Source organism: Leptinotarsa decemlineata, unplaced genomic scaffold (genome assembly GCF_025532065.1).
Source record: "Leptinotarsa decemlineata unplaced genomic scaffold, Ldec_3_MD MMD2_tig00026342_RagTag_RagTag, whole genome shotgun sequence".
NCBI lineage: Eukaryota > Metazoa > Arthropoda > Insecta > Coleoptera > Chrysomelidae > Leptinotarsa > Leptinotarsa decemlineata.
In genome coordinates, this window is record NW_027412695.1 from 57501 (window position 1) to 77500 (window position 20000).

Sequence of the window (20000 nt, forward strand, 5' to 3'; positions counted from 1 at the left end):
ATTTTCGCCAAAATTTCCATCTGAAATGTTTTCTTCACGCTTCCGAAATTCTGCTGCTCCCAGAAGGCAGAGGTAAACTTTCATTACACTTTCCGTTATATTTATGTTTTCACTACACTTTCCGATACTTTTATATTTTCACCACACTTTCCGTTCACGATTATTTTCGCCAAAGTTTCCATCTGAAATATTTTCTTCACGCTTCCGAAATTCTGCTCGCTCCCAGAAGGCAGAGGTAAACTTTCATTACACTTTCCGTTATATTTATGTTTCACTACACTTTCCGATACTTTTATATTTTCACCACACTTTCCGTTCACGATTATTTTCGCCAAAGTTTCCATCTGAAATATTTTCTTCACGCTTCCGAAATTCTGCTCGCTCCCAGAAGGCAGAGGTAAACTTTCATTACACTTTCCGTTATATTTATGTTTTCACTACACTTTCCGTTATCTTTTATATTTTCACTACACTTTCCGTTCGGGTTATTTCGCCAAAATTTCCAATTCAAATTTTTATTTCACGCTTCCGATATTCTGCTTGCTCGCGGAAGGCAGAAGTAAACGTTCACTACACTTTCCGGTATATTTATGTTTTCACTACACTTTCCGCTACTTTTAAATTTTCACTACACTTTCCGTTTTCTTTTATATTTTCACTACACTTTCCGTTCGGGTTATTTCGCCAAAATTTCCATTTCAAATTTTTATTTCACGCTTCCGATATTCTGCTTGTTCGCGGAAGGCAGAGGTAAACGTTCACTACACTTTCCGTTATCTTTTATATTTTCACTACACTTTCCGTTATCTTTTATATTTTCACTACACTTTCCGTTCGGGTTATTTCGCCAAAATTTCCAATTCAAATTTTTATTTCACGCTTCCGATATTCTGCTTGCTACCGGAGGGCAGAGGTCGATTAAGTTTGACGATAGTCGTGTCACTAAGTGTTCTGGCGATGTTCTAAATTTACTGTAGTCTCTGGAGATACCCTACATTTTGTTTTATAAAAGAGAAGACATTAGTAGATCAAGATGTTCACATGATGTGGTGCTTGCTGCTGCTGCAGGTTTTTCCGGGTTTTCCTGCAGCTGAAAAAGCAAATGCGCCACTGGAATCATCAATGAAGTCGCCCCTCCGGAGCGTCAATTAAATTTTGTTGTTTCATAATTTCATGATTTGTATTACTTTCTTGACCTGAGACTTACTTCAAAAATATAAAAAATACACACGAATTCATTTCATAAGCTTTTGTGGTTCTGAAAAGAACCTTTTTTTTATGGAAACGGTAAGGACAATACAGGGGGAGGCATTAAATTCAACCGCCAAATCCGTACAAGGTTCGACCTTGCCTTTTCAGGGCGTATACAACATCCATGGCTGTGACGGTTTTGCGTTTCGCATGTTCGGTATATGTTACGGCATCTCTGATAACATTTTCGAGAAATACTTTGAGTACTCCACGAGTTTCTTCGTATATCAAACCCGAAATACGTTTAACACCACCTCGACGGGCTAATCTTCTAATGGCAGGTTTCGTTATTCCTTGGATATTATCACGCAATACTTTACGATGACGTTTCGCTCCTCCTTTTCCTAAACCTTTACCTCCCTTGCCACGACCAGTCATTTCGAATGTTAAGAATAAATTATATACTGCACGATACGAATGAAATACTGTTAGTGATACTAACGACAGACTTCGACTAAAGTTCTACACCGAACTCGGTCGGGTTTTGTTAAATTTCATGACTCCGCCCACAACTGGAAATCGGACCAATGGCGTCTCGTCTAGATGGTATATAATAGTTGGCGTGTATAAGCCGACTCAGTTCATATGTTGTCCGTCTATCGTTCGGTATACATTTCGTTCGTTACAATTCGCAATAGGTTTTGAAAATGGCTCGTACCAAGCAGACCGCTCGTAAATCGACTGGAGGTAAAGCTCCGAGAAAACAATTAGCTACTAAAGCAGCTCGCAAAAGTGCACCGGCTACGGGAGGTGTTAAAAAACCTCATCGTTACAGACCCGGTACTGTTGCTCTCCGAGAAATTCGACGTTATCAGAAGAGTACTGAATTGTTGATTAGGAAATTACCCTTTCAACGTTTAGTTCGAGAAATCGCTCAAGATTTCAAAACCGATTTACGATTCCAAAGTTCAGCCGTCATGGCTTTGCAAGAAGCTAGCGAGGCGTATTTGGTAGGACTCTTCGAAGATACGAATTTGTGCGCCATTCACGCCAAGCGCGTTACCATTATGCCCAAAGACATTCAGTTAGCAAGGAGAATACGCGGAGAACGAGCTTAATTTCATATATATATATCCCAATATATATTGAAAATATATACAAAAAAAAGGTTCTTTTCAGAACCACAAAATGCAATTGATGAAAGAATTCGTTTATCGATAGATATGAATGAATGAATGAATGAATGTATGATATTTTCAATAACTCGCATCACGTAAATATTAAATCACGGGTGTTTGCAGAACATGTTCAGTATGATCCAAATATGGATTATAATACTGAAATTTTTTACTTTCCGAAACGAATCTTTCGAAAAGATCATTTTTAGAAACGGCTGAGATAAATAACGAAAAACAAGCGATCACTGAATGAAAGATCGCTCATAACATCACCATCTTTTCGTAAATTTCCTCTGATTCATATTTTTGAATACCTGGCATAAATCTCGAGTGACTTTTTGTAATATACCCTATACCAAAAATGAATCGTTCTCGAGATATTCGATCGTTTATACAGAAAAAGTAGGTATTATTCGGTTCTCGAGCCATTTCCCTATAAAATTGAAAACAAGTCTCATAGAATACATAAGCTATTATTGATTCATCAAAATATTACATTCCGTCGTCTTGTAGGAGGAGTAACATTTCCAAAATGATGAACGAGGTATTAGGAGTCGATGAGTAATTCTGAAGATATAAAAATCAGTGATTTCTCAAATGGAACACCCTTAGTTTGGAAATCTCGAAATGATTTTGACTCATTTTCCTGAAACGATCCCAATATCAGAAAATAAGTCAACTGTTCACAAGACATATTTCAATGAAATAGAAAGACAGAGCAATATTTTTTAATTTTTACTCTTTTACGAAATTATTCGATTCATATCAATTCGATAGTCGGCGGCGGCGGCGGAAGAAATATTATTTATCTATTTTTTTTCTGTTTATAGGGATAGGCTAGGTAGGTAGTTCTGACTATTTATTTATATATTTGTTGGACAGTTGAATTATATACGAATTCTTGTAAAAAAAATTGTGGCCCTGAAAAGGGCCATTTGTTTTCTTAGACTTCGTCGCCGGAGAGAGAAGTCAACTGATAGAAGAATTTACTTCTTCTTTTTTGGAGAGGCAGCTTTTTTGGCTTTCGGAGAAGATGCCGATGCAGGGGTCGCTTTCGCGGTTTTCGGTTTGGGTGCTTTCGGCTTTTTTGTTGGTCCTTTGTTAGTTTTCTTTGCTTTCGAAGGAGACTTGGTTTTACTAGCAGAAGTCGCGGACGAAACCTTAGAAGCGACGGTCTTTTTATCCTCGGCAGTTACCTTTTTAGGCTTGGCTGCGGCAGCCGCTTTCTTTTCCGGAGAGGCTTTCTTACCTTTCGGTGATGCAGCAGCCTTCTTGCCGGTTTTAGCTTTTTCACCAGCTACGCGTTTAACGGGAGTTTTTTTGGCCTTCGCACCGGCCGTACCGGACGTTTTCTTTTCGGTAGCCGACGGTTTTGCCGAACCAGAAGATGCCGATGCCAATTTGAACGACCCCGATGCACCTTTTCCTTTAGTTTGTACTAATGATCCGGAAGCAACCGCAGATTTAAGATATTTCTTGATGAAAGGTGCCACTTTTTCTGCGTCAGCCTTATAATTCGCCGCAATATATTTTTTTATGGCTTGTAAAGAGGAACCACCCCGTTCCTTCAATCCTTTAATAGCGTTATTAACCATTTCCGACGTAGGTGGGTGAGAAGGTTTACTTCTTGGATTTTTAACTTTCTTTTCTTTCTTCGCAGTAGACTGTGCCTGCGGCGACGAAGATGAATTAGCCGAAGCCGAAGAATTCTGATTTTCTATGTCTGCCATAGTAAAAAAACAACTGACAATATATTCTCGGAAGATAGATGCTACACTCGTTAGGCGTCTAGAGAGAATGATGTAGTCCTCTGGTGTTCCGTTTGTTTAAATATTCTGGGTCGAAGCACAGGCGGACGGGAGACTGAACGCTCGACATTCTCGTTAGACACGATATTGACGGCTTCCATTCTGCTGTCGAAATGTTCGCATCAACTTCTTTACGAAATCAATGCCGGTTTCCTATTTAGACTTCGACTAGCACAATAACGTGGATAGATTCTACGTATTCCGAAAATATTTTCTGATAAGAAAAAGCTAATATTAAACCTCGACAACTCACAGTAAATTACAATGAAATATGAAGTATTGATGATTTTGACGTAACTCCAGACAATTCCTTTCCGAAAATACTCGTAATCGATGATCTGGAAGGAACCTTCGAATAAATATCATAGGCGCGACTGTCTATAGAAACATGATACATTAGCCGATAATACTCGATAAATACACGAGTGAATAGGGGCATCGAAGAGACCTCGTGTCTACCTTCATACACGACTATAACCAAGAACCGACGCTTCTAATAGCATCAACATTTTCAAAAATTATCCCTATAAAAGTGTTCGATGAAAACGGCATTCGAATAATAACGAACGTTATTAATGTTATATTCGATAAGATATAATCATCGTAATATACTTTCAATAAAAAGGTCGATACTACAACACGAACGAACGAACGAACGAACGACGATACTGTGAGCTCTATCTATAACGGAGTAATACACACCCACCCCCACCCGAAATATATAAATCGTCAATGTTATAGTCGAAATCAGAAATGCTAATCATAAACGTTTTTAGACAACATATTAGCACGTAAATAAAAAACACGTTAAAAAATAACATAAGTAATAGAGTACATGACTAGTATAACAGTAACGAACGTTAACTTTTTAGGTTGATAGGTAGGTAAGCACCATCTAAATATAGGTGGCAAAATTATTTATTATCATCGCGCGTTTCACGAAAGGAGGTAACAATGTACTGATAACAAGGCAACCCAACCGAGTGAGACCTAGCGCCCTAGCAAAAATAAATTATCATTCAGCGTCGAAACGATATTGTAAGAATTCTTTCATAAATATTTTGTGGTTCTGAAAAGAACCGTTTTTTTTTAAGAATGTATATCGTAGACCGGAATAAGTAAATTATTTCGAACTGGTATATTTCGTAACTGCTTTGGTGCCTTCGCTGACGGCGTGCTTCGCCAATTCACCAGGAAGTAACAGACGTACTGCAGTCTGAATTTCTCTGCTCGTAATAGTCGATCGCTTGTTATAATGAGCAAGACGGGAGGCTTCCGCTGCGATACGCTCAAATATATCATTTACGAAACTGTTCATGATGCTCATCGCTTTACTGGATATTCCGGTATCGGGATGGACTTGTTTCAATACTTTGTAGATATAAATTGCGTAACTTTCCTTCCTCCTCCTCTTCTTTTTCTTATCGGTCTTCGATATATTCTTTTGGGCCTTTCCGGCCTTCTTCGCAGCCTTTCCACTAGCTTTGGGTGGCATTCTGAAAATTTAATTTCGTCAATATCAAACAAACAAGTACTATCGTGCAGGTTTGCTTTCGACTCAATGTAAAAGACGCCCCCCCATGCCCCTCCCGGGTTGTGTGCCCAGGTCGCAAGCTCCCTCCTTACGGAAATGCTTCCGCAGGTTTGGACCTGGCGACCCTTTCCTTCCACCCCCGTTTCTTAAGGAAACGGTCCTCAATCCAGCTGCTGGCACTTCAGCAAGATTGATATCTAACCTCTTTTGGTTGGAAACCAGCCTTTAGGTGCTTTTATTTCCCTATCTAACTTCTCGGTTTAAATTTTATTTGGCTCTTGTTTGTCGCGGTATTCCTAATTGAATTTTTGCATGGGGGCCCCCAAAGCTAACGGCGGCCAGAGTTGTAATAGTCGGGCTTTTCCCAGTGAAGCTGAGAAATGTGATTTTGAAATTGAATCGCGGTTTTCCTGTAAGAGAATATATGGTTAATACACTTAAGATTTTTATACTTGCCTGAGCCGCCTGACGGCGACTCGTGGGGGCGGTCTCTGATTTTGTCTTGTCGGCCTTGGATGTTTGTCCCTTTCTCGGAACCTGGGGTCATCCATGTTCAACGCATCGTGTAGATCGCGAAACGCTGGATTTAAATGCGATCTGATTCTATCGAACGTGCTTTCTGCATGTTCTCTCATATACACGTCCACATACTGCGTGTCCAGTCCTAGATCCCTGTATATGAATCTGTTCGGGATGTAATACGGTGCATTTACGGCGGCCCTTACGCTCGTGTTCATAAATGCTTGGATCTTCTTTCTGTGTGTCTGCGCGCACTGGCCCCAGGCAGTGCATGCGTACAGAATTATAGGCATTAGGATCGTTCTGATCATCAGTAGTTTGACTTTCAGTGCCATGTTACTACTTCTTCCTATGATCGGCGCCAGGCGTCTTCTGGCCTGTTTGGCCATTCCAATTCTCTGTTGTACGTGTTCCTGGAATGTTAGCTTCTTGTCTAGGATGACCCCGAGATATGTTGCTTTGTTTGTCCACGGAATCTCTTGTCCGTTGAAGATGACGTTGCCTTCCGGTTGTACGAACCTGCGGGTGAACAGTATCGCCTGACTCTTGTCAGGGTTGATACTGATCTTCCACAGGTTAGCCCACTCCTCTAATCTGTCTGCCTGTTGTTGCAGGTATCTTGTTACGAGTGCTTGACTCCTAGATCTCGCCAGCAGGGCCGTGTCGTCCGCGTAGAGTGCCAACTTGTTAAAGTTGTTCTCTGGCTTGGGCACGTCTGCCGTGTATACGGAGTAGAGGTGTGGCGAAAGGACTGCACCTTGCGGGACTCCTGCCTCCAGTAGTCGAACTGTTGATAATTCGTCTCCTACTCTGCATCGGCATCGCCTGTCAGCTAGAAAAGACTGGATTAATCTTACCATTGGTTTGGAGTATCCGAAATCGCTCATCTTGGCTAGTAGCCCGTCGTGCCAAACTCTGTCGAACGCCTTGGAGACGTCTAGGAAGATAGCTCCGGTGTTGTGTCCTTTGCCAAGGTTGAAGCCTTCTGTCGCAAATTCCACTACCCTCAGGACTTGTAGCTCTGTTGAGTGCTCTGATCTAAAACCGAATTGTTCGTTGGGGAGGATCCCTAACTCTCTGGTTTGTTCTTCCAGTCTCTTCAGGATGACGCGTTCCGCCACTTTGCTTATGGATGGCAGTAAGCTTATTGGCCGGTGGTTCGCTGGAAACAGGTGGTTCTTCTTGGGCTTTGGTATGTGGATTACCGTTGCCTCTTTGAACTGGTACGGGAAGTGTTGCAGTCTGAGTATAGCATTTATGATGTTGGTTATGGCTGCTATACCCTTTCGCGGCAGCACTTTCAGTGCTCTATTTGTTATGTTGTCTGGGCCTGGTGCTTTCCGAGTGATAAGGTGCCTCAGAATGTCTTTCACTTCCTCAGGCGATGTCGGGGCCAGGGGTTGCGCATTATCTGTTCGTCGGTTGAGCCTCCGTACCGTTCTTTCCACCTGGTTTTCTATTTCCTCTACCTCGTCTGTGAACGGGACGTCATTCTCTTTGCACTGCCTTTCGAAGTTGTCCGCGAATGCTTCCGCCTTCTCCTGGTCAGTGTAGACTATTCCTTGCTCGCCGTGTATTGGTGGGCAGGGTTGTCGCGGTCCGTTCCTAAGTTTCTTCTGCATTTGCCACGCAGATCTATCTTCTGTGGCCAGCTCTTCCAGACGGGTGGTCCATTGTCTTTCTCGGATCGCTTTCAGCTCTTCTTTCAGTATCCTGTTTGCTCTATTCATGCACCTTTTGTCCATCGGTGCACGTGTTCTTTGGTACTGTCTTTTCAGGCGTCTTCTTATTCTGATTAGTTCCATCGTTTCTGGTGGAAGGTGCTCTTGGAAGTTAAAGCGCGTGGCTGGGACTTCCCTCGCGCTTCTTTCCGTTGTTTGTGTGATCGCCTGCTGAAGCTGGTCCGTGGCGTTCTCCAGATCTGTTTTTGTTTCGATGCGTGGTATCTCACCCAGCGCGTCGTGTATGGTTCGTTGGAATCTTGTCCAGTCTATGATTCGCTTCGTTGGGTTGTCTGCTTCCACTTCTCCCCTTCCTATTGTGAATAGGATGGGGTTGTGGTCTGACGACCCTTCCTCTAGTACTTCCATCTCCGTAGTATCGATGTTTTGTACTAGCGCGATGTCAAGAGTGCTTGGGACTGCGTCTGCTTGCGGGTAGTACGTTGGGCTGTTCGGTGCTACTACCTCGATGTCCTCAAATTCGTCTAGTAATCTTACTATATCTCTGCCTCTTGTGTTTGCGAACCTACAGTTCCAGTCTGGCGACTTTGCGTTGAAGTCGCCGATGGCCACTGTGGGATGGTGATCTGGGAATAATTCTGCCAAGTCGGTTCTTTCTATTCTTCTACCTTGCGGGGGTAGGTATACCGACGATATTTTCAGCTGCTCGTAGCGTCTCACGTTGACTCTAACTGCTACTGCTTCGCCGATTTGGGTTTCCGGTCTTCTTTCTTCGTTTTGCGCTAGGTCTGTTTTGACTAGTAGCGCAACGCCTCCCGCGGCGTTGCGCCCCCCTGGCCTGTCTGTCCTGTACATGTTATATCCTGGGATGCGGTAGCTCTTTTCGCTTCTTATCCGTGTCTCCTGGAGCGCCATGACGTCTATTTCTAGGCGCGATAGTAGCTCCAGTAGCTCGTTTCTTCTTTCTGTGAAACCGTTGATGTTCCACGATCCTACGACTAGTCTTCCAGGCACTCGTGCTGGCATTACTGTCGTCCGGGTGTTTGGATTAGGGCTGCTAAGACCGCTTGCGCGATCTTTTGCTGCTCAGTCGTCAGATTTCCTAGAATTTGGATCAGCTCGCTTCCTCCGGTTTGTTGTGCCTTTGGTGCTGGCTTTCTCTGAGCTGTTTGTTGCCGGGGCCTCTGACTCTCCGTTTGTCGAGGCCTGTTTCCTGTTGATTGCGAGGGTCTTGGTTTGGGGAACATTCTGCATCCCCTGTAGCTTGCCGGATGCGCACCCAGGCAGTTTGCGCATTTGGCCGGCTCTTCCCTTTGCTTTTGGCATTCTCTAGTCTCGTGTTGTTCACCGCATTTTACGCAACGTGCGGTTGCGTGGCAACATCTCTGTGCATGCCCGAAGTACTGGCATCGGTGGCACTGCCTTATCTCTCTCTTGTTAATTCTTTGCGGCTCCGCCCGCACGATCAGATTTACGCATGTTCTCAATGCGTATATTTTGTCCTGGTCTTTAGGCACTTTGACCAGGAATAGTGGCAGAATTTGTCTGGTTTTTCTGGACGTCATTCTGTGACATTCCAGAACCTCAAAGCCTTGTCTGGTGAGATCTGCCGCGACGTCCGCGTCCTCCACGTTCTCCGGTATCCCCCGGATCACTGCGTGGAGTGGGATTTCTTTCTTAAGGGTGAACGTGTGGAATTCCAGGCGGAATTCTTCCATGTATCTGGTGGCTTTGCGCCACTCTTCTTCGTTGTTTGCGTAGATGTAGATACCATCTCTAGTAAGTCTTGCCTTGTTATATCCTATTTTACGGGCTTCGAGACCTCTGGAGATTTCATTCCACCGTTTGCTGTCATGGACAACTATTGGTGGTGGTGACATGGGATTTGTTTGTTTCGGGTGCGTGACCGCGTTTGTTGATCCTCCTTGTTCGCTTGGCCTGTCCTCGGTTTGCCTGGGGGTTGGCCAGACTGGGACCTCCGGAGTTTTGCGTTCTCCGGTTGGTACGATTGCTGGTATGTTCCCAGTAATGGACGTCTCTTCCGGTTTTGTTGTTTCCTCTGTCTCCATTTCCGTTTCCTCCGGTTTCTTTTGTAATACGACAAGTCGCGAGGTTCTCTTCCTTGCTTTCCTCGCCTTTCTCGTTTCGGCCTTTTCGAATCCGTCTTCTGTCTCCGTATCTGTGGTGTTTTCAGGCTTTCTTTGCCTCTTCTGGGAGGCTTCTTTTTCTTTTTCCGTTTCCTTGATGACGGCGGTGTCTATTTTCTTGTCTTTTTCTTTTTCCTCTTGTTTTGGTTTTGCTGGGGCTTTGCTTTTGATTTCTTCCTTGTTCTTCTCCTGCGATTTTTCGGCAGGTTTTGTCCTATCCTCTTGCCTTCTTCTGAGGGCTGCGTTTTCGGCCAGTAGTAGGTCGAATTTCTTGTTCATGTCAGCCATTTGGCTGACCAGCTTGTCCAGTGTGTCTCTTAGCTTTGCGTTGTCTTCTTTTAGAGCTTTGTTTTCAGCTTCCATTTTTTACGGTCTGTGTGGAGTGGACTCCCTGAAAATAAGTGGATTAAAATTCTAATATTATATTTAGTTCTAAGAAGAACTGAATTCTCTTTATCAGTTCTGATAAGAACTGTTGTTTGTGTGTCTCTTAAACACTTCTCAGTTTGCCTCCTTAGGTGGTCCTTCACAGGTAAACTTTCACTTCTAGTCGATGTTGCCTCTACGAGCTCTCGATGTCGAATGTGTGTAAAAGACGCCACTCTGTCGTCACTATTTCAGATAGTAACTGGAACTCTAGTAGGCTCCGCCCACCGGAAAGTTGAGCGTTCGAGAACGCCCATTGGTCGGTAGGACGGTATTAATACAGGTCGATTCTATATAGAAATCATTGTATAGAAAGCTACTGTTAGAGCAACATCGAATAATTCTCAGTGAATTCTTTAAATTTATCCGATATATAATACTAATCTACGATTCGACATGTCTGGACGTGGAAAAGGAGGTAAAGTTAAGGGAAAGGCAAAGTCCCGTTCCAGTCGGGCTGGACTCCAATTCCCAGTAGGACGTATTCATCGACTCCTTCGTAAGGGAAATTATGCCGAACGAGTTGGTGCCGGCGCCCGGTTTACTTAGCCGCAGTAATGGAATATTTGGCAGCTGAAGTCTTGGAATTGGCCGGTAATGCGGCTCGCGATAACAAAAAAACCCGTATCATTCCTAGACATTTACAGCTGGCCATTCGAAACGACGAAGAACTCAATAAATTGTTATCAGGAGTAACCATTGCTCAAGGTGGTGTTTTGCCCAATATTCAGGCGGTTTTGTTACCGAAAAAAACCGAAAAGAAGGCATAAGTACACATTTCCTGAGAGAGGAAAGCGACAAATAAAATATCGGCCCTTATCAGGGCCACAACGATTTTCTCTAATGAATTCGACAATTGCATATATTTTTTTTTATTTTCTTGTCATCGCTTTTCGATACAATTGTTGACGCAGCACGATATGCGATTGTTTCTTTCTTGCTTGCGCATATTTACGTATACATGTATACATGATTAATAATATTATTATTGTTCAACTTCTTATTTTCGTGCCGAAACAAGTGATTTCTATTTGCTGAAATCAAATATCAGAATGTCTGTACGTTTATTCGTGATGAAAATAAAATGTATGCAGTAATATCAGATTTAGGTATACAAATGAATAAACATAACAATATCCATAGAAATATTATACATTCTTGTTCGTGGAATTACAATATAGACAATCATGAGTAAATTGGAATGAATAAATGAAAACAAAAAAAAATTATACCTAATTAAATTATATAGCATAGATGAATGCATACATACATTTCAATATCTGCAGAAATGAATGACGAGTATATAAAAATAGGTTGTTATTATTATTCATAGTAATTTGTGAAATGGGATAGATGAATATTATAAGCATAAAACAATAATATTTGGACAGTGGTTCATTAACCTTCGATCAGTTTATGAATATTCATTTTTTCAATTTTTTCTTTACGTACAAATGGTATCGCGTTTTAAAGCGGCGTTTCAGAAAAGTTTCATATGTAATTTCTATTGGTGAATAATTGAATAGTTTGGGAGCTACCTAGCTAGCTAGCTAGATACCAGTAGCTTCCCTGTCCTATAGATTTAGAAACCGAGTGGTATATAATCTAATTGTACAGATCGTTCTTCTCTTTTCTTCTTCGTATACAGATGTAGTAAGGTTGAAATTAATAATTTCGTTAAGTATACAGGATAAAATGAAGCAATTATTCAGGTAATCAAAAGAATGACAGATAATGCTTAAAATTAGATGGGTATATCGTTCGAATTTAATTTGGTAATTCGTTAATTATTACTCACACCAAAGTAAAGTATATAAATCGAATTCGTTTTGAAAACAAATTGTGGTTCTGAAAAGAACCGTTTTTTTTTTGTAAATTTCTCGTCGGAATATGAATCTAACCGCCGAAACCATATAATGTACGCCCTTGACGTTTGAGAGCGTATACTACGTCCATGGCCGTGACGGTTTTTCTTTTGGCGTGTTCTGTATATGTTACCGCATCTCTGATAACATTTTCGAGAAATACTTTGAGTACTCCACGAGTTTCTTCGTATATCAATCCGGATATACGTTTTACACCTCCACGACGAGCTAATCTTCTGATGGCAGGCTTCGTAATTCCTTGAATATTATCTCGCAACACTTTGCGATGTCTTTTTGCTCCGCCTTTTCCTAATCCCTTTCCTCCTTTTCCTCTACCAGTCATTTTGTGTAATACAAACGGAAGATTATAGAGAAAAAAAGTACGAGCGAAATACGTTATTACTACTTCGAATGCTCGAGAACAACTGAAGGCCGTCGGCGCTGGAAATGTCGTCAATACCCAAGTAATGGAAATATAAAGAATTAGAAAAACGGTCTTATTCGTAAATGAATAATTAATTTAAGACGCTACAGCAAAAATCAGGGAAATAAAATCAATACTAAATCGTTTACATGCAAATGAAATTTAAGAGAAAAATAATTCTAAGTCCGAACGGCGGACGGTAGCCTGAACGCCGATATACTCGACGTTCAGGAGCAGACGAAAATTCATTTCGCGTTGCGCTCTCGCGGCGGCGTAGGCGGAGTTGACGCCAGCCAACCACGCGCGAGAAATTCTTGCGTGATTTTATATTTAAGAAACGCGAAATGGATTTTCAACTCACTGTTCGATGACTCGCTTTACTGCAATCATCTGAGCTTCTTTTCACTGTGTTACTCTGCGTTTAAGTTCTGCTGTAAACTGATTGTTAGTTATTTTACTATACATACAACGTGTGTTAATAATACACTACAAATTAGTAGTGGCTTCGTTTCCAACGTCCTGCGTTAAGAAAGAATTCTTAACTTGAATAGAATTCAGACTAGTCTGGTCAGACAAATAGATTTGAGTTCGTTATCCAGTGGGATAACTGAGGAGTATTTTTGCGGAAACAAATCGACGGCGGAGTATTTATAAGCAACCTGATTCAGGAACTGGAAATAATACTTGGGTATTGGCTGCAGAATAGAATTGTACTACAGTTGTTGCCAGTGCAATTACGAGTTAAGTGTTTGGGAGGTAATTTCATCAAAAACAAAATTACCTCCAGAAAGAATTCGATTAGATCACAGACGATCACAAACAAACCTGTCTTTTTCAAGACAAACCAAACCGATTAGACTTTCCAGTGCCGAGTGAATTCGTGTGCAGTGTGCTGTGGACTTAAGCTGGTAAGCAAACAGACTATTTTTACTAACTCTTGTGTGCATTCACAGTGGTACCCGCCTGAACTCCGAGATTCGACGTGGGATTCAAAGGAAGAGGCCTCTGTCGCCGTATTGACTGCACCAACAGTGAATACAGCCAGAGGCACGCCTACCCGAGCCGTCTACGAGAGTCTTCACGAGAAGGCTCTCATTGCATTGACGCTCGGCGGCTTAAAAGCCCTTGAGTCCCCGGGGACTGTTCGTATCTTCGGGATTAGGGATAATAGGCAGGTCACTTCGCGGTGTGAGTCTCTTGTAGATAGGGATCGATAGGGAAACTTTGAGACCGGTCCCAGCGGCCAACGTGGTGTCTCATCGTACCCCGCGAGTTTTTGTTTAGAACTATATAGAATTTTAGGGAACTAAAAATAGATCATTCGATTTTTGAATTTAAAAGGGAAATAATAACTTCTCTCGTGTAATTCAGTTACACGGAAAAAAAAAGTAAGATCATCCGGGAGTCAAGGGGACTTCCCGGCTCTGGTCTCCTGTGGAGATTTCGGCGACGACGAGCATACTCACTTCCCTGGCCGGGCATCGTCGGAAACCAAACGGAAAAATGAACAACGAAATTCATTTTTCTAGTACGCCGGATCGACAACATGGCGCTGGCCAACGTGGGGCCACAGATTCACAAATGGAATCAGTTCCTAATTCAGCAATAAATCCATTTTTGGAAATGGACGAATATATAAATACTTCTACAAACCCATTCTTAGCAATGGCTATGGAAGATGAAGTAACACTCAGGGACGCTTTGGGAAACTCATTCGTAGTAAGGAGTGAAGTAGAATCGTTCCCCAAAATGGGAAATTCACAAAAAGAAACGAAGAAAAATGTGAATTTCAGTGAGGATATGCCTTTTTCGAGTTCAGGCATAATACAAACTCGATGGCGCCCAGAAAAGATTATAGAAGATAATCAACAAATGAAAATTGTTGATCATGCAATAAATAAATTAGCTGATGTCCTATCAGTGGCGATGAGCCAAGGACATTCGGCTAATCAGGGGGGAAACCGTCTGGATAGACAGAACCTTCCAAGGTTTCGAGGCCTAGAAAATGAGGACCCGAAACGGTTCGTAGACAGGATAGAAAATGAGCTAAGGAAAGCGAAGATATCGCAGGAAGAATGGGTAGAGGTTTTCTGCGGTCAATTAGATTCAGATGCTGCCAAGTGGGCAGCCGTGTACAGGGAGAGCCAAATAACTTGGCCGATTTTGATTAACAGGTTCGATCAAAAGTTCGATAGCCCTGAGCTGTTAGCTAAGCTGACAGCTAAATTTTATGGAGAGGGACAAACCCGAAATATAAAAACGGATGTTTTCATCATCCAGAAGATTGGCTTGGCGAAAAGACTGTTTCCGGAGATGGATGAACGAGCAGCTATGCATATTATTGTTCAGCTGATCTCTCCGGAGATTCGATGCTTTTTCAGGGGACGAGTCCCTGACAAATTGGAACAATTACTCCAAGATGCGTCGGCCATTGAGGAAGATATCAAGCTATCAAAAGCGCCGACTACTAGTAAGGTAGTGAACGTCCAAGTCCCGAATCAGCATCGAGGGCCAATACAAAATAACTCAAACTCGCAGAATAACGCGAGGTATGTCCCTCCCTATAACAGGGGAAATGAAAGTAGACAACAGCAGCCTCCGTCCGCAGGGTCCTCAGAGAGAAATGGAAACCAGCGTTTTCAAAACAGAGATAGGTCTCCACCGAGGAGAACTGTCAATAATGTCTTAGAGGAAACCAGCTCGGAAAACTAAGAAGTTGCGCAGAGCCAGGTGGCGATGGCCTGTGCAACTTAATTAATCGCCAGAATAATCTAAAAATTTTAGATTTTTCCTCCCCGTGTGTAAATAACTTTTCCGAAGTACTTTCCCCACTCGATGAAGAGCCAAAAGGGTTCGGTCGATCTCTCCCTAGGATTCCCGTTGTCATTAATAATAAGACTGTAACAGCACTAATAGACACCGGGGCGTCCAGCAATTTTGTGCGGGCAGATGTAGTGTCCCACAAGAGACTAAAAAATCTCCCAAACTCAGGGATAGTCCTGATGGGTTGTTCCGAGAACATCACTAGGAGTTTGGGCCAGGTCACGATTGAAGTGTATATAGAAGAGAGGGTATTCCAGCTAAAGTTCACTGTCCTTAAGGACTTACAGGAAAAGGTCATACTTGGTATGCCTTTCTTGAAAGGTCAACAGGCCAGTTTAGACCTAGCTAGGAATACCATCTATTTTGGACAAGCTCCTCGGTTGTCAATATTTTTCGAAGGGGAAACCCTCAGAAGACCCGGGAGAGACATCGCGCCTCTGAGCCTAGATGACTCGCAATTCAACGAGGCGACGAAGTCGGAAATTCTACCAATATTAGAAACATTTAAAGACGTTTTTGAAGAGACGATACGCCAACCTCAGACAAAGGCTATCCTCCATAAGATTATAGTTAAGGAGGAGAAGCCGTTTAGGCAAATGCGCTATGCCAAGATGTCTGAGGAGCGTAAACGGATCGTCCATGAGGAGATCCAGAAATTATTAGAAGCTGGGGTGATTACTAGGAGTACCTCCCCTTATTGTTCCCCGTGGTCCTAGTGCCCAAGAAAGGCGGTAAGCTACGCTTCTGCGTAGATTACCGTCAGATTAATAAACTGATAGTCTCGGAGGCACCACATTTACCTCCCATCCAGGAGACCGTAAGAGAGATGGGCAAGGCCAATCTATTTAGCACTTTGGACTTGAGGAACGGATTCTGGCAGGCTCCGTTGGAAAAAGACTCCAGAAAGTATACCGCCTTCGGGGGCCCCGACGGTTCGGTATACGAATTCAAGGTCCTGAGTTTTGGACTTAAAAACGGGCCGGCCGTTTTCCAAAAACTCATGTCCGAGGTGCTATCAGGATATGTAGACAAGTTCTGCAAAGTGTACCTTGACGATATTATCGTCTATTCTGACAATGTCAAGGCACACTGTGACCACTTAAGACTGATATTAGAACGTTTGAGGACACATGGGCTATGGCTTTCCCCAGGGAAATGTATGTTCGGGTCATCGACCCTGAACTACTTGGGGAGAGTTGTGTCCGAAAAAGGAAACTTCCCGCAGGAAACTCATGTCCTAAATGTAAGAAATTTCGCAACACCAACCTCTGTTAAGCAGTTGAGAGGGTTTTTAGGAACTGCAGGTTGGTTACGGGAGTTCATTCCGCATTTTGCGGAAATGGCAGCCCCGTTAACAGACTTGATCGACAAAAAACGTAAATTCAAATGGAACGCGGAAGCCGAGGAAAGCTTCCAACGGATTAAGCGGGCAGTATCGCAACCGCTACATCTGGCTAGGCCTGATCCTGCGAAACCATATTTTCTGCAGACGGACGCCAGTCAGGTGGGGATTGGAGCGGTACTGTTCCAGCGGGGAGAAACACTGGAAGAGCGTGATGTGATAGCGTACAGCAGCGCAAAGCTGAATGAGACTGAGAGGCGCTATCACATCAATGAGATTGAGTGCCTGGCCGTAGTATGGGCGATTAAGAAGTATCGGCACTACCTGCAGGACGGTAAGTTCACCCTATTGACAGACAGTTCGGCGTTGACTTGGCTCGGCCGTATGAAGGACGAAAGAGCCAAGTTAACTAGATGGGCGCTGTTACTGCAGGAGTACGACTTCGAAATCGTACACGTGCCAGGGAAGCTGAATCAGCTTCCAGATTTTCTCTCCCGAAATCCCGAGGAAGTGGAAACAAAGGCTGACTTGGAAGTTGAATCAGAGAGGATGTTTTTCCCTCACCAGGAACGGCCAGCAGAGGACCAGATCGAGGATGACCTCGTTCTGTGCCTAATCGATGAGGTCGCAGAAATATTCAACACCTGTGATATGGTGTCCCTGTATCACGGGGTTGAAACACTGCTCGAAATGAGGACTTTATTCGACCGGATTGTCGAAGAACAAAAGTCAAGTGAGGGAGTTCGTCGGTTCAGGATGCGCATCGAGAGAGCGCAAGGAAATCCTGAACCGAGTGAATATGAACAGCGAATCATGAATGACTTTCAAATGGACGGGGATTTATTATACTATGTAGGTCAGAAGGGAACTGCAAGCGTCTGCTAGTCCCCAGACGTTGTTGGAACTTGATAATCCGCAAGTACCATGACGAAGGTGGACACCCCGGTATTGACGAGACCATTAATCAAGTGAGTCGTCATTTTTATTGGTCAAACATGAAAAAACAGGCGCAGGAATATATTAAAACCTGTCTAACCTGCGCTACCACTAAAGCGTCAAAGCCTCAACCCCCAGCAGGACAACGACCGCTTGAACCGACAAGGCCATGGCAAATGGTGTCTGTCGATGTTCTCGGGCCCTACCCAGCAGGGGAGAGTGGGAACAAATACTTGCTTGTCGCGGTGGATTGTTTTTCTAAGTGGCTTGAGACCAAGGCCTATAAGAGCGTCCAAGCAGGTGTGGTGACAAAGTTTTTATTAGAAGAGGTGTTTTATAGATGGGGTTTCCCTGAAACTATAATCACAGATGGCGCGGCGATGTATTTAGGAGCGACGTGGGAACGATTCTGTGAATCTCATAACATGGTATCCAGGATGAGTCCGTCGCACCACCAGCAGGCCAATCCGGTGGAGAGGCGAGTGCAGGAGATCAAGAAGATGCTCCGCGCCGCCCTCATAGATAAACCGGAAGCTGAGTGGGAGCGGCATATACCAGAAATCGTGTTTCACTTACGAACACGGGTTAACGCGTCGACGGAAATGACTCCTAGTGAACTGCTGCTGGGATATGAAATTCCCAAGCCCGGAGAATGGGCTACTCCTGCGCAGCGCTCACGAAGAGCTAATAACCAGAATCGGCAGGCTAGGATCGAGAGAGCCAACCAAATGGCCGAGCGTTACAGGGAAAGGAATTTTCAAATCGTGACGAACAACCAAAGGCGAGTTTCCGGCCGGGGGACTGGGTACTTTGCCGAAATTCGGAATTAATCCGGAAAAATTTCGGCCAGACCTGGTCAGTCCCTTCTCGGGTGATCCGGAAATTGGGGGCGAACACGTACATCGTGAACCGTGGTGGACAAGATCGCACGATACATATTAATGATTTGCGGCTAGCGCCTCCTCCGAGACCGGGCCAGGATCATCTAGATCCAAGGCATCCGGATTTAGATCCTTAGTATAGAATGCCTTTACATTGTAAATACTAGGTCGAGAGCGGAGCTGAAAGGCGGCTGTGATGCCTCGACATGTACAGTAGATTTAGTTAGTTTAAGGGGATAACAATTTTTGTACATATAGGATTAAGGACCAATTGTATCTCTATGAAAATTGTAAATATGTTGTTTGAAAAAATAAAGAAAAAAAAAAGAAATTGCTTCTCAGGCACTTAAACTCGAATAGCCGTGCAACAGCTTAGGGCAGGGGGGTGTCGTCAATACCCAAGTAATGGAAATATAAAGAATTAGAAAAACGGTCTTATTCGTAAATGAATAATTAATTTAAGACGCTACAGCAAAAATCAGGGAAATAAAATCAATACTAAATCGTTTACATGCAAATGAAATTTAAGAGAAAAATAATTCTAAGTCCGAACGGCGGACGGTAGCCTGAACGCCGATATACTCGACGTTCAGGAGCAGACGAAAATTCATTTCGCGTTGCGCTCTCGCGGCGGCGTAGGCGGAGTTGACGCCAGCCAACCACGCGCGAGAAATTCTTGCGTGATTTTATATTTAAGAAACGCGAAATGGATTTTCAACTCACTGTTCGATGACTCGCTTTACTGCAATCATCTGAGCTTCTTTTCACTGTGTTACTCTGCGTTTAAGTTCTGCTGTAAACTGATTGTTAGTTATTTTACTATACATACAACGTGTGTTAATAATACACTACAAATTAGTAGTGGCTTCGTTTCCAACGTCCTGCGTTAAGAAAGAATTCTTAACTTGAATAGAATTCAGACTAGTCTGGTCAGACAAATAGATTTGAGTTCGTTATCCAGTGGGATAACTGAGGAGTATTTTTGCGGAAACAAATCGACGGCGGAGTATTTATAAGCAACCTGATTCAGGAACTGGAAATAATACTTGGGTATTGGCTGCAGAATAGAATTGTACTACAGTTGTTGCCAGTGCAATTACGAGTTAAGTGTTTGGGAGGTAATTTCATCAAAAACAAAATTACCTCCAGAAAGAATTCGATTAGATCACAGACGATCACAAACAAACCTGTCTTTTTCAAGACAAACCAAACCGATTAGACTTTCCAGTGCCGAGTGAATTCGT

General features: G+C 43.1%; 3 protein-coding genes and 1 pseudogene across 3 annotated transcripts; 2 read left to right on the forward strand and 2 right to left on the reverse strand.

Moving 5' to 3' along the window:
• The first annotated feature begins 1858 nt into the window (after positions 1-1858).
• LOC141485991 (histone H3) lies at positions 1859-2309 on the forward strand. Its single transcript, XM_074183750.1, has one exon. The coding sequence runs from the start codon at positions 1899-1901 to the stop codon at positions 2307-2309; it is 411 nt and encodes a 136-aa protein (XP_074039851.1). The 5' UTR covers positions 1859-1898.
• Positions 2310-5236: 2927 nt separating this feature from the next.
• On the reverse strand, positions 5237-5727 carry LOC141485980 (histone H2B). The gene has a single exon (XM_074183741.1). It carries the CDS (start codon positions 5670-5672, stop codon positions 5301-5303), a length of 372 nt encoding a protein of 123 aa, XP_074039842.1. The 5' UTR covers positions 5673-5727; the 3' UTR covers positions 5237-5300.
• Positions 5728-8937: 3210 nt separating this feature from the next.
• On the reverse strand, positions 8938-10554 carry LOC141485981 (uncharacterized). The gene has a single exon (XM_074183742.1). It carries the CDS (start codon positions 10420-10422, stop codon positions 8938-8940), a length of 1485 nt encoding a protein of 494 aa, XP_074039843.1. The 5' UTR covers positions 10423-10554.
• Positions 10555-10718: 164 nt separating this feature from the next.
• On the forward strand, positions 10719-11425 carry LOC141485982 (histone H2A-like; annotated as a pseudogene).
• The last annotated feature ends 8575 nt before the right edge of the window (positions 11426-20000 follow it).